This window comes from Martes martes (assembly GCF_963455335.1).
Source record: "Martes martes genome assembly, chromosome: 6".
In the NCBI taxonomy this organism is placed as follows: Eukaryota; Metazoa; Chordata; class Mammalia; order Carnivora; family Mustelidae; genus Martes; species Martes martes.
The window spans coordinates 65,084,887-65,099,854 of NC_137893.1; the positions used below are offsets into that span (position 1 = coordinate 65,084,887).

The 14,968-nt window shown below is 38.9% G+C and overlaps 1 protein-coding gene across 1 annotated transcript; it reads left to right on the plus strand.

The window, feature by feature from the left end:
* The first annotated feature begins 2,893 nt into the window (after positions 1–2,893).
* Positions 2,894–14,606, plus strand: MTFR2 (mitochondrial fission regulator 2). The gene is made up of 6 exons (XM_080805467.1): positions 2,894–2,917; positions 4,976–5,080; positions 5,563–5,675; positions 6,612–6,847; positions 7,906–8,257; positions 11,988–14,606. The coding sequence occupies exons 1-6, from the start codon at positions 2,912–2,914 to the stop codon at positions 12,193–12,195; spliced, it is 1,020 nt and encodes a 339-aa protein (XP_080661593.1). The 5' UTR covers positions 2,894–2,911; the 3' UTR covers positions 12,196–14,606.
* The last annotated feature ends 362 nt before the right edge of the window (positions 14,607–14,968 follow it).

A 14,968-nucleotide genomic window follows, 5' to 3' on the forward strand; every position in this document is an offset into this window, starting at 1 on the left:
GAGCCGCAGGGTGGGTGGGAAACGCAGGAGGGAACCGGGCTGAGCGCGGGGATTCCAGTGCCCAGTCCCGGGTCGGTGGGGGGCGTCGTTACTGTCTGTGGCTTGCAAACTGTGGCGCGCGGGCCGTCTTGGGTCGTCGTCCGAGCCCTCCTGTACCAGGACGTGTGCACCACGAGCTTCGCAGACTGCGGATTTGAGGCAGCTTGATGTTCCGGTGGTTGCTCGGAGGTTCGACTTGGGAGCAGGGTGAGCAAGGTGATCAAGCTGGGTTGGAGACCCTCTGTGGAGGCTTGCGGCCAAAGCGAGTGACACGACGGGGCGCTAGTCTCGGCCTGTTACTGGGTGAATAAGTCACGTTGTATATCTGGGGTTCATATTCCTTAGCTTAAAGTGAGGAGGATGGATGGTACCCCGATTCGTTTGTGAGACAGAGCCGCTGCTCATTTGGGAAAGCTTGGAGTCGGCCCTCTGCCTGCTTTCTTTTCAAGGGTCACTTGAGCTCAGCTCAGAGCTTCCCGGACAACAGAGACTTCGCTGTCGCGGCTGTCCTAAAGCCTTTCCTGCCAGGTGTCCAATCCATTGTTGGTTGATATTTATTAATGAAGGCTTAAACATCCTATGAACTTTTAATGGAAATTTAACTGATAAATTGAAGTTTCCTTTACGAGCTCATCCCCACTTCTCCATTCCTCTCTTTCTCTTTGACTTTCTCCTTCAAAATACTGCTGGCCAAAAGAAGTTAGCTGATGGTGTAATGTGAAACGAAAAGATTCCTCCAGGTTACTTAATACAGTTTTGTGGCATTCTTTTTTTGTTTCTTGGTTCTTTTTGTCGAGAGTAATATTTTCTAAATTATTTTTCCTGAAGGTATCAAGAAACTGATAATGTTTCCTTGAATTCGCTTATGTATTTGTCTCATCAATGTCACTCATATTGAATATCTTAAGAGAAATGCTGGAATATTTTGGTGTTCCCATAGACCAGGTAAATATCTTTTAATAGATTTGAATGACACTGTTGTATTTGTTGTTGGGTCTTATTTTGAAAATGATCTGTATGTAAACATTTAAGGAAAAATTGTTGCTTCTTTTCAGGTGTAACGAAGGTGAGTTTGCAGTAGTATACCTTTGGTAGTTTGAGTTAAAAGGGGTATAAGATTAGGGGCGCTGGATGGCTCGGTTGGTAGAGTATGCGGCTCTTGATCTCTGGGTTGTGAGTCTGAGCCCCACCTTGGAGGTAGAGTTTACTTAAAAAAGGATAAGATTATTAGGAACCTATTTACTGGGTAGGTCAAATGCCAGCAAAAGGTGCAAATGCAGCAAAATATATTTTTGTTTTCATAGATGAAATATATTTTTAACTAGCTAGTGGTTTTATTTAAGGTAATTTAATTTTGGTATTTGGATATATAAGGCAAGTTATAGTTCAACAAATTCAGCATAAATCTTGAGAGAGGATGACTTAGGTCTGAGAATTATAAGCAAATCCAATTTTCTCTACTTAGGGAGCATTACTATATCTAAGACAATATGCTTGGTTCTTCAGGTGATAACAGAGTACCAATACATGGTTCTTGTATTCATGATGTTTAAAATAAAATATGAGGAATAAGAAACATATACAGACTATAATGCAAGATTGAATATAAGAAAGAATAGTTGGGTTTACAGAATGGGCAAAGTGTTGCTATTTGTTGTGAATTAGAAGAGAGTAATAGTCCAGATTTTAAAATCTTTAAAGATTTTAAACAAAAGTTGAAGACTGGTTATAAATTACAAATAGGCAATTATTATATTATAACTATTATAAATGGGCAATTCAGTATGAGAAACTAGTTTGAGTAGGGAGATAAGGTGAGCCAGATGTGCTGTTGGATTATATAAATACAAATATCCTGCAGATAGATAAGTGGTTCTAGAATGTAGGAAAAGAGATTCAGATTTAAGGTTACCTGCATTCTTTTGATATTTGAATTCATGGACTTTGACAGACTTTGACAGTTGTTGGATGTTATTGATGCATTTTGAATCTCAGAAATAGTGGGATCAAAGATAATGGCAGCTTGAGTAAAAGATTTGCTCATCATTAGATTATTGATGCCTTTAAGGGTTTCTGTAGGTGGAGAGTGGTAGCTGCCTTGTATTTTGAAGAATGACTGAAGAAGGAAGGTGGCATCGGCACCTTCTTTTGAAAAGTTTGTGAAAAGAGATCAAGAGCGACCATCAAATTGATGTTAGAGATAACTTAATGTTTGCAAGCATTGAGGAAGAACCTCACAGCCAGGAAAAATTTTAAGATTCAAATGAAATAGTGAGTGATTGAGCAGTGCCCTTGAGAAGGTAGTTGGATAAGGAATATAAATAAATAAGCCTTGGGAAAAAGATGGACAGTCGAGTAGGAAAAAATTGAGAGATAGTGGAGAGGTTTTGAATGTAGAGAAATGAAAATTGAGGTTTGTCACCTTGGAGTTCTCAGTTTTCTCAGGTAAGAGCAAAGTCAAGGCTATTGACAGAAATTGTATTGACATTGTAGATTGCAGAGACTAGGGATTGCTTTGGGCAACACGGTAGAGAACAAGACATGTTCTGAAGGGGTTGCAGAATACCTGTGCAGAATACTCAGCTGAAGTCAGCTTGGATTTGTAGTCTTTCTGAATATTGCTGTTCTGTGATTTCTTTTCTCCGGCTAAGAGTTGTTGGGGGTAGTTCATGATTGGTAGTAAGCATATCACTGAAACAATTGAAATTCTCTGGTTGGTAGGAAAGTCACACCAGTAAAGTCAACATGAGGGTGCTGGATCCGAAGTATAAAAAGGAGAAGAAAGCATCAGGATGGTGAAGATGGTCAGTGGCAGTGAAGGGATGAGAGAGAAGAACAGGAGTTTGTCAGGATGGAACTTGAAGAGTAAGACATGAAGGTACATCCGAGTTAACCAAGAGTTGGGTGGCTATTTATGTACAGTGAGTAGCCCTCACTGTAGCAGAATGTCCAGGCCTATGGTTCTTAGGAAGAGTGCGTGTGAGTGGCCTATAGAACACTTTAAATATAATTGCTCAGGCTGGCAGAAATTCTAGTGTTACTAGGTCCAGGATCAGTATACTCCAGGCTGTGCTCGTCAATATGGTAGCCACTGGCCAGATGTCATCTTCAAACACTTGAAATGTCTGAATTGAGATCTCTGATAGGTGTGAAATATGCAATGGATTTGGAAGACTTGGTATGAAAAGAAGAATATAAAATAATGCCATTATTTAAAAAATATTGATTACATGTTGAAATGATAATATATACATATTGAGTTAAATATACTAAGAAAATTAATCTCACCTGTCTCTTTCTACCTTTTCAGATGTAGCTACTAGAAAATTTATTTTACAAATGTGGTTTGTGTTTTATTTCTCTTGGAACCCACCTTCCGAGGTGATCCTAGTATACCTAGGGTTAAGAACTACCATCCTGTAGGATTGAAAACTAACACAAACATGTCTTTGCCTGCGAAGACTTTACAATCTAATGAAGCAAAGAGAAAACTGCAAATGAAATGAAGTTATATGTAGTTAGGTGTCCTATTGTATGGTACTCCTTGGAACTAGTTTAGGAATTCAGAGCCTAGGAAGCTCCTGAGAGCAGAGAGAATCAAATGTGTAGAGGAATGTGAATCTGGGGTTAGAAGAGATGTGCAAAAAGCTGGTTCCAGGGCTTGAGATAGAGCCGGGCCCTCTGGGTACATGGGTGAGTGCTTGGCAGTTAGGTTAATACTGGCTTGTCTTTGAGACGATGAGGAAAATGGCTTAACCCAAAAGAGCTTGTGTCCTTGTTAATGAAGAGTGAGTAGGTAATTCAGTTGGATAAATAGAACAGGGCCAAGTGGCAGAGGACCTTTACGGTTGAGTGGAGAATGAATACAGAATTCATGGAGGACGTCATGTAGACTGAGCTGGCGGAATTGGTGGCATTAGTATTTAATCTTAGACTCAAGTGTTTGAATATGATCGGATGCATTCAGAACTCTTACTACGTAAAAGCAGAGGGATGGCATCCAGTGTGCCTGTGGCTTCCGGGTCTTCCTCTCTAGCCCCAGTTCTTCCCAACTAGTCAAATGGCTTCGATTTTTACCTATCATGTATTCTGTCTGCTGATGATTCCCAAATCCATCTAAATCCCAGATGTTTTTTCCTGAGTTCCAGAACTGTATATCCATCTGCTTATTGGATATTTCCAAGATGCTGCTGTTAGGATGCTACCTATATCTGTTGCTTGTAGTAAACTTTGTCCTTGTTATAGGATCTGAGGAAAAATGAAAAGTCCAAGTTTTAATGGTTTTTAAAAAGAGAAAGTGCTTTCTTTGTGTTGAAATCTCTGCCAAGAGCAGAAATGTTATGTTCTGTTTTGGGGGAGCTTCCTGTGGGAGTAGTTTATACAGTCTGGAAAGCCCAAGACAACAGATAGGGGTATTTGAATTACAGTAGCACATTTCATTTCTGTCATCTTTTTAAGAACTGACTTCTAGCTGATACATTGCATTGTAAGTAAAGAATTCTTAAAATTATCTACATTTGTTCCCCTAAAGAGGATTTATTTATACCTCTAAAAAGGATCTCACCTTTAAAGGGAATTACATGAGTTTACTCTGTATTGCCTCATGCTCGAGAAACTCAAAATTGTCAATTTTTGATTGGGCCAGAAGATATGTTTAGCTGGGAAGAGGGGAGGCAGTTTTTCTGAATAAAGTTCCCAAAGGTATTTTGCCATTATCAGAAAGACTGTTCTTCCTGGAATATTATATAGGTTAATGCCCATCCTTTTTTTTTTTTTTTTAAGACAAATATGAATTAAGTTTAATTCTTTGAAGAAAATACTTTGAGTATACCATTATGTTTTTTTTTTTAAATAAGTGTTAGTGCATTTACATCTGCTTTTTTTCAAAGATATAAACGTGCTTTAACAGAGTACTTTTCAAACACTCTATAAATAGGTTTTGCAGATTAGAGAAAATAAAGACTATGGATCAGCTCGGAGTATTGTTCGTATTATTGGGAAAATTCTTCCTCTAGAACCTTGTCCCAGGCCTAATTTTGAGGTAAGTCTGTCAATAGGCATTGTTTAAGTACTATGTCTAAAATAACCTCAGTACTAGAGTCAGAGTAGAACAAAAGAAGAAAGGTTTCTTGTAAGCCAAAAACCTTTAGCTTATTCGTGGAAACAAGTCATTTGTTGTATGTTTTTGTTTTTACTTCTTTGAGTAATTACATTCAGAGTTGGGCAGGTACAAAGCAATACCTGAATAGCTTATTTTATTCTTCTAGTTTGTGTTTCATGATAGATGATATTAACCAGGGTAGAGATATTGCTACATGTTTAGACTTTAGAATAACATTTTCCTGAGTTTTGTTTCTTGCTAACAGATGCATGTTTGGTATTGAATGTTCTTTTTCCTTTTCACTCTTGTATTTTTAATTTATGTAATCTCCATGGGCAAGCATGTGTACTCCCCCCAACCCCTGCCCCAGACCCCTGCAGAGCTCTGACTTTTATTTTTTCTTTCACTTTTTTTTCCTTTAGTTGATCCCACTGTTGAACTCTGTAGACTCTGGTAACTGTGGATCTGTAGTCCCATCTTTTGCTGATACTCTGTGTGTGGCAAATGATGAAGAAGCCAGTTATCTTAGATTTCGGTAATTTTATATACTTTGGAAAATGGGTATGGGCTGTAATCTGAGTTCTTGCATGTGTTAAAGTTTGATCATACTAATTGAGCCTTTTGACTGTCTTTACTGTCTTTACTGCCCTGTGTCTTCCTAATAAGGATAACTGGGTGTCTCTCATTTTTCCCATTTCTCTTAATGCAGGATTAGGAAAGAATAATATTAAAAGGATGTCAGAATCAGTATGTCCATTTTTAGGAGAAAGCTGTTTCCTACACTAGATATTATATATATTTATTTATTTTATATATTTAACCAAAAGGTATCTAGTATTTACTGTGTACCAGGCAATGATGTTAAAAATATTTCAAAATTAGGATGTGTTACTGTTGCGGAGTACTAACTCATGTGTTAATATGTTCAGATATAGCCTGTCAGCACAATAAGGGTCAATTATTCAAATATCCTGGCTAAATTTATTATGTATCAAACTGGTTTATCTATTTCAAAACAGAATACCACAAACTTACCCCTAACATAATACTGAATATTAAATTAGGTCCTTCAGTACCTTATATTCACAATATGTAGAATTTATAAGTAAATCAACATTATTTCTAAATAAATTAATCTGTACTGTGTTTAAACCTAATAGGTAGAACAGTTACAGGATAATTATTTTTGTTTCACAGTCTAAGAGCAAGATTTGTTCCTTCATTCACTTACCACTTTCGGTTACCTATAACAGTTGTGTTCCAAATATTGAGAATATAGAGTTACATAAGAAGTTGTCCTTGTCCTCAGTCAGTCTAGAGACAGTCACGGGATAAAGAGAACTTCCCTAATTTTTTTGTGTCTTTATTCCTCTTTGACTGAAAGAATTTATTGCTCCAGGAAAGTTTCCCTCCATTTCTCACTCTCTCTCCCTCTATTATGTCATTGTGTACTTTTTCCTTCTATGCACAGAAATGGTATATGGAAACGTGAAGAAGAGGAGAAAATGGAATTTTTCCATTCTTTTCAACCAGTTTGGAATCCATTTTCACCTGTTCTCAGACAGCATAAACGAATGAAAAGTGACGGGACTGTAGGTGAAGATGCATTTAAAAAGATAGCTGCCCTTGAAGAGGAGCTGACTTTTCTCCGCACCCAGATCGCTGCCATCGTGGGAAGGCGGGAACCGAAAGCCAGTAGGCATGTGGGTGAGTCACGTGGGGTTTGTTTCAGTCCGACGGGGCGGGGCTAGCAATTCCTGTCCGCGTGCTGCCCAATGACAGTGTCTGATGCGAGCACTGGGGTGAGTGACGTTCGGTAAATCTAGGATGTGGGGATGTGCAATTACTAGGCATGGTGTTTATTTGGAGTAAGTTAAGGCACGTTTGTATTGAGGGGGCTGGTATCGGCTGCCCCTATACTGCTGAAGATTGGGCTTTTGAATTAAAAAGGCTGTGTCCTAAGGAAGCTTTTCTACCTCGTCAGAAAAGCATTGAAATTTATGAGGAAGGACATATTAATTTGAAAGAAGAGCATGTATTTGTAGCTTGAAGTTATTGCTGCTATCCTTCCACCAAATTCACGTTGAATAATGTGTTTCAGATGATCCTTTTGTACATGTTTAGAGATGTGACTTGCTTTAAACAGTACACATGTAATATATACACACGTGTATAATTCATATACAACATGAAATGTTCATATAGTGTTGTATATTTATAATATATAAATATTATATAATAGCAATTAAAGTGAGATACATACATTTTTTTAAACCAGTCATGTTAAGAACACAGTCTTTAGGGAGCAAGTCTATTGTGAAAGTTAAGTACTCAGTACCCATCCTAGGCTCTTGTCTAGAAAATAGTTTGTTTCTACAGTGTCATCATAAAGATAATGTACCAGTCTCTGTGTTTCTAACTATAAATTGTTAATTATGTTTTAGCTTTTTAAAAAATAGATGATGAAATTCAGATTGTATGTTAATTACTGAGAAAGCACTTCATAGTTTCTTTTTAAAATGCATTCTCACCCTCCCTCCCTTTAAAGGCCTACACAGACAATCCTAATTGGTTTAAAAATAAATTTATTTTTTGGTTTGACTCTTATCAAAATTACTAAGCAGATGGGATTCCTTCTCCTTCTTGGCCACCCTATCATTATTTCAGTAACATTACAGAAATTGTTCCTGCTTTGGTTCTAATTACTTATGTAGTATGTTAGAGAGAATTTTGCATGATTTTTCAAAAGACAACTTTGTTTTTAGGCTTCTTTGACTTGAATGACGAGCCTCGTGGTTTGGGACAAAGACCATCACCAGGGAGTGCTGAACTGAGTGCCCAGCCAGATCCATTTTCAAGTTCAATGCCTTTCCCTCCTCCTCCTCCTCCACTGCCCCCTCAACTTTTTTCTCCACAGCCGACCTGTTCTACTCTCACACAGTCCAGATCTAATAATATGTGTGACTCAGATAATTCTGCAAATGAAATGAAAAAACAACACCCGGCTGATAGTAAGACCAATTACAGTCATTCAAAAAACCAGGAAAATAAGGATGTTCCAAACATGTTGGATGTACTAAAGGACATGAATAAGGTTAAACTTCGTGCTGTTGAACGGTATGTTACCATAACTTGAGAAATGAACCAAGTTCTGTTAATGATGTTTTAGTGACTTATTGTATTTATTGAAGTACTCACAGACAAGTTTTCTCTCTTATTCCTCTTTACTCCAAACACCTCTCCCAGGAAAAATCCTTTTCCAGTTTTTTTTACTCTTCCTTCTAGTGTCTTATATGTATTTTTTAAACAACATACTTCTTTTGCTATTTCTTGATACTTTAACTGTATTTATTTCCCTTTGTTAAAACTCAGGAGTATGTTCTCCCAGCCATCCTATCCTCTAACACGTACACAAATACTCCTCTTGTTCCATCTTCCCAATGTAATTAAATCCATAGGCTTTACTTAAATCAGTATTCAGAATTTACATCTTTATAACAGTAAACAGTCACAGGTAAGCCATTTCCTTTGCTATAGTTACGTTTTGTTTGTTGAATAATTTTATTTTCTATTGCAGTTAATGTCTTTCTGGGTTTCTTTCTCTTTTTCTTTTTAAAATAAATTCTCTGGTAGGAGCCCTCATGTCCTGCTCCAATCTCTGGTTCCCACAAGCCTGCTGTGTTGTTGCCATGTTGAGGATTTCCTTGGCCATCATCACGGGCATTCTGTACCCTTTCACTTGTGTTGCCTTACCCAATTCTGGGGTGTCCTATCTTCCCATACCTTCCTGAGAAAGGATCTATAAAAAGGGAGACTATTTTAAGACTTTGCATATCTGAAAATGTTACTATTTTATTCTCACAGTTCATTGCTAGTTTGGCTGGGTATACAGTGGCAGAAAATGATTTTTCTGCAGAATTTTGAAGACGTTGTTCCATCGATTTCTAGCTTCCAGTGTTCCTACTGAGAAGCTGATGTCATTCTCATTCCTGGTACCATGTATGCAGCCTGTTTCTTTATTCTTGAAACACTTAAGATCTTCTCTTTAGTCCTGGTGTTTGGAAATTTCATGATGCCATGCCCTGAAGAGTTCCTTTTTGAATTTCTTATGCTGGGCACTTGTGGACTCAGTCGTGAGTTTACCTTTCGTTCAGTGTGTAGACTTCTCCTCAGTCCCTGTTTTCAGAAAGGCAGGTCACCCCTCACTATCTTTGCTTTCATCAGCTTTCCAGCTTTCAGTGTTTTGTTGTGGTTCTTACACACTCTCTCATAATTTCTTTGTCTTTGTGGGCATTATGTCCTTTTCATTTCTTTACTGTCATTTTAGTAGGCTTTCACAGAGATCTGCCATGTTCATTTGGAAATCCCTCATTGAGGTTTTTTGTGAGAAGATAAATACATTTTCTATATAATAGTGTTAGGAAAGCTACATCATTTCATTATTAATGAGGTTATGATTGATCATTTGTGAAGCACCTGGTACAGAGAAAAATATTGTGGCTAGATGGGCACACTTGTTCCAGCAAGAGGGCTGACTGGGCCCAATCAGTGTCAGACTGTGCTCCGACTACTACCATCACTGGAGACACAGCAAGGAGGCCAATAGACTCTACCCTCCACCCCCAGTTTCTCATTTTTCTACAGCTAACCTTGCATTATACATTACTCCATAATCAGATGAGACTTCCCCCTTCTTTACATTTACAAAGTCATTATTCATGTTCTCTGCCTTCTATCTTGTTACTGTGAATAAAGTATCATTGTTCATGTCCAGGCTCTCCCTTGGGTCACTGGTTCCCCTTCTCTCATCCTTTCAAGGATTTTACTTAAAATTATCCCTTCTGTCTTCTGTATCATCAAAGTTTTCTTCTTTACTTTATTCTCCTCATACCTGACTGTTCCCCATCTTCAAAACACGTGTATCCTTGGTATTATTGTTTCCGTGCTCCTCTTTCTGGTATAAATCCCTGTTGTCAATAGTTTGTTTGCTTTTCTTACTGCCTTCTTCTACTCCCTGTCATATGGTCTCTGTCCCCATCACTCCACTGACAACTGCTGTTTATCAAGGTCACCAGTGACTCTCTTGCTAAATACAATGGTCAGTTCTTAGTGTTCCTCTTACCTGATATCTTGGCAGTATTTGATACAGTCTGTGGTTCCCTCCTCCTTGGAACACTTTCTTCCTTTGGCTTCAGGGAAATCACACTTGGTTTTCCTCTTACTTCACTGGCCACGCCTTATTCCTTTGCTACTCTTCCTTCTCAGCCTGGTGTCTATGTTGGCATGTGCAAGACTCAGACCTCAGTCTCCTTCTCTCTATATCCACATTATTTCCTTTGGTGATCTCACGGAGTCCTGTGGCTATGTATACCATTGATATGCTAATGACATTCGCATTTATTTTTCTATCCCTGATTTTCTCCTCTGTATTCCATGCCTACTTGATGAAATGCCTGCCTGACATCATCTGCTTGTCTCACAGGTGTCTCAGGCTTCATGTGTTCAAAAGAGAACTCTTCCTTCCTACCTGTCCACTTCCTCCACCTTGAAAACCTGTTCTGTCCCAAGTTTTTGCATCTCAGTAAATGGTAACACCATCACCCAGTTGTTCATCACCCAGGTGTCTGTTCAGTCCAGACATCTAGAATCATCTCCTTTTCCTTTCCTTCCCATTTCCTTTCTATCAGCATACAGTTCAAATGTGTGTACCCTCATGATCTAACTGACACCCCCAATCTAAGCCACCATTTCTAGCTTGGACTTCTGCAATAGCCTCCTAATTGGCCTCTCTGTGTTCTTGCCTCCTTACCTTTTCTCCATAGAGTAATCAGGTTGATCCTTTAAAAATTGAAGTCCAGGGCCATTTAGCTGGCTCAGTTGGTGGAGCATGCGACTCTTAATCTTGGGGTTGTAAGTTCAATCCCCATGCTGAGTGTAGAGATTACTTAAAAATAAAATCCTTAAAAACAAAAAAAAAAATAAAACTTGAAGTTCAATCTGGTCATTCCCTGCTTAAAACCCTTTGATGGTTTTCCATCATGCTTAGAATATAATCCAGACACCTTGCTGTGGCCTCTCAGTACCCCCAGGGTCCAGCCCTTACTTCTGTCTCTGACCTCATGACCTATTTCTCATGTCACTCTCTGCGCGCCAGCTGTACCTGTTTTTCTTTTTTCTCACATATGCCTCCATTGCATGTTTACACTAACGCTGACTTGGGGTCATTTATAGAGAGGACGCCATCTCCTTAAAGAAGCTTTTCCTGGTCATCTCATCTAAGGTGCTATTGTCCCAGTCACTGTCAAATTACCTACTTAATTTTATTCATAGCATGCATTGCTGTCTGCAGTGGTCTCACTTGTTTGTTGATGATTTCCTGTCACCAGAATATTCCATGGGGGTAGGATATGGCTGTACTCTCAAAGCATAAAATGGAGTCTGGTATAGTAGTAGTAGGCACTGAGTGAAGACTGAATGAATGATTGGCCCAATAGCTTTCTCTTCATGAATTCAGTTAGTCCCCTTAGGAAGTACTTAAATATTTCTTTAAATTTTCCATTGGAAAATGAGAAAATTAAAAATAAAGATCTTTAGCACAGTGAGATATTTGATAATCTCAGGTCGCAACAAGATTGTGGTGGAGTCCCACCCACTAGAAGAAACCATGGTTTCTTGGATTTCTGATTCCTAATTCATTGTGCCTTTCAGATTGTTTGTTCTTTGGCGAAAATTTTCAATCTTGAAGAATCATTAGGTCATAATTTATTCTGCTTATATTTCTGGTGTATTTGTCATTAAGGAGCTACATTACACAAGGTTTTAATTAAAAACATTTTTTTTTAAATAGGTCACCTGGAGGTAGACCCATTCATAAGAGGAAAAGACAAGATTCACATTGGGATCCAGTGTCTTTAATATCCCATGCACTTAAGCAGAAGTTTGCATTCCAAGAAGATGATTCCTTTGAGAAAGAAAATAGGTCTTGGGAATCTTCTCCATTTTCTAGTCCAGAAACTTCAAGAGTGAGCTATAATAACGTAAAGTTAGTGTTTTAATTTTTCTTAAGTGTGTCGTTCATGATACATCTTCGCCTTCAGGTTCTCTTGAAGTACTTGCACAGAATGGGCCATGCGGTTGTTGGCTGGTACTGTGCCTGTTTCTGTGGTTTCTGTTCCCTTTCACACATTCCTTTTAGCTTTTTGGCTTACTATGAAGTTTTTTGAAATAAAACACTTGATTTGAAAAATATTTGTGCATGAGTCTGTCAAGGTTTCTCCTGACAGGTGCTAACTTGATGTCACTGTCTGCGGTTGGGACAAGGTGTCTGAAACTCGAAGATACCAGAGAATGGTGACAGATTCCCTCACTGGAGTTACATGGATACTCCCAGTATTTTTCTCAACTATAAAGACTGGGTTATTTAGTTAAATAGAATGTTAACAGTGCTTTTTAAAAAGCAGCTAGGATCGTAATTCTCTTCAGTGACAACATTTCTTGGCTCCCGCTATGGATCGAAGCGGGAGAAACGGCCCCCCTCACATCTCTGAGTTACTCGGTGTGCATGTGCTATCTCTGACATTAATCATGTCAACTCTGGAAATTCTTAACTCTAAGAGGGCAAAAAAGTATAGTGTACTTTAGAATTATTATAATCATAAAGCACAAATGCTCCTAAAAATAAATGTTTAGCATTTGTGTAGAAATGTCTAACTTGGGAGTACTTTTTTGCTCACCTCATTTGATCCTCACAGCACCATCCTAAAAATAAATAGAAATAAAACTAAGTTAGTATTACCTGTCTCCCCCTGAGGAAATAATCCTCAGAGTGCCAAAGTAATCTAGGTGTAACCCTTCATCTAACTGGCACAGCAGGAACTGGTGCTTGGTTTATTAACATTTTAGGGTGTCTGAAAACCTTCAGTCACATATGCGAGTCACTTGTGTGGGACACACTTCCAGTGATGGGTGAATGAGGGATTGATTACGGGGTTGTCTCACTGCTCACTCTTCAGCATTTTATTGCCAACCACCTACAAGCACCCCAGAGAAAGAATCATCTCTTTTTGTGTATTTTAAGGCACCAAGCTTAGGGCAGAACACATGGGGACTCAAGCTGTAGTTGGGGGGGGATCCCAGTCTCGCTCTGTGTCCTTGGCTGGGGGCACAGTGCCGGACTCACAGCCCAGTCCCAGATCCCTGTCCATTGTTGGTTGAATTAAACCTCAAGCGGTCGTTTGGTTGTTAACATTCTTCTATGTGACAATACTTTCTGGGTGAACCTTTTGCTTTTCTTCCATTTGGGCGCCACATCTCACAGTCAGGAGAGTGAACTAAAGGAAGAATGGACAAATGCAAGAGATGGTGACCAAGGCGTGAACAGTGTGAGCTGAGTCTACACCAGCAAGGAAAGATTGTGGAAGTATGCCAGCCAGTCTTTCCCTGCACGGGCGAGGATCTCATCTGTCAATGAAGTTGAATGAAATGTGTGCACTGGGATATAGTCGAGCAAGGCTCTGAAGAGGGTTGACTCTTAAGAACATCTGTCTCTGTTCTTGGAAGATCCAGCAGTTAACTGGCCACTGGCAATAGGTGTATGGATTTCTCTTTGCATGTACATTCGTGTTCTACACGAATACATAAGATCGTCCTAAGAGCCAAGTAGTAAATGACTTAAGGTGTCTCATTAGAGAGCAGTAGGGTCTTACTAGAGGGTAACAGAAATCATGCTCATGGATTAAGAAACAATATATTGTAGTACTCAGTCAATGATAACTTATTTGGATTTTTTAAAACAATTTTTTTTAAAGATTTTATTTATTTGACAGAGCACAAGTAGGCAGAGCAACAGGCAGAGGGAGAGGGAGAAGCCGGATCCCAACTGAGTCACCCAGGAGCCCCTTAAAAATAATTTCTTAAAACAATTATGACTTCCTAACTTTTTAGTTAGGACTTCCTAAGTTTTTGAGTCTTTTTAAAAATTGGTAGTGATCTGGTTTACTTGGTCTGGAGGGACTTAGAGATTTTCAAAGAATACAAAGTATTTTTTCATTAGAATTGTTAAAGTTTGGGGATGCCTGGGTGGCTCAGTCAGTCAAGCATCTGCCTTCGGCTCAGGTCATGATCCCAGGGTCCTGGAACTGAGTCTTGCATCGGGCTCCTTGCTCAGTGGGGAGCCTGCTTCTCCCTCTGCCTGCCACTCTTCCTGGTTGTGCTCACTCTCTGATAAGTAAATAAAAGGTTAAAGTTTGCATCATACAGATTGAGTCTCCTAAAAATCCTTCCCAAGGTGATCAAAAATTATTCTTAGAAATTAATTTTGATTGTTGGAAATAGAAATACTTAAAGAATCTTATTGATAAGTTTTGCCTACTTCTACACAAATATGAATGGCTATGGTTTTATTTTCTTTGTTCTTGTTTCCATTTATACTCTGTACTTTTGTAAATAAATGTGCTTTTTGAAGTTGGTTATTTTTTGTAGCAAATCAAATTCATGTTTTCTCCTTTCTGCTTCAGAAGTTTGAGTCTTTTTTTGGGGGGGGGCCGTTCTGTAGGGAGAGTACCTTGGGTAATACAGATGAAACACACACATAGGGTTGGAATATATATTTTGTCCTTCTTGGCCTATATACAAATGTCGTGTGGAAATTTACATGTTCCCTAGATTCTTCAGCCTCTAAGACAGCCAGTGAACTTAGGTTCTGTTTGAATGGACTCGGCACCCACCCAGTTTGCCAGACTCTATCCCTCTCGTAACAGCCCATGGTTTTCTTGCTGTGCTAGAGAGCTGATTGCTTGGCTCGCCTTCTTTTCCAATCCTTTTCTCCCC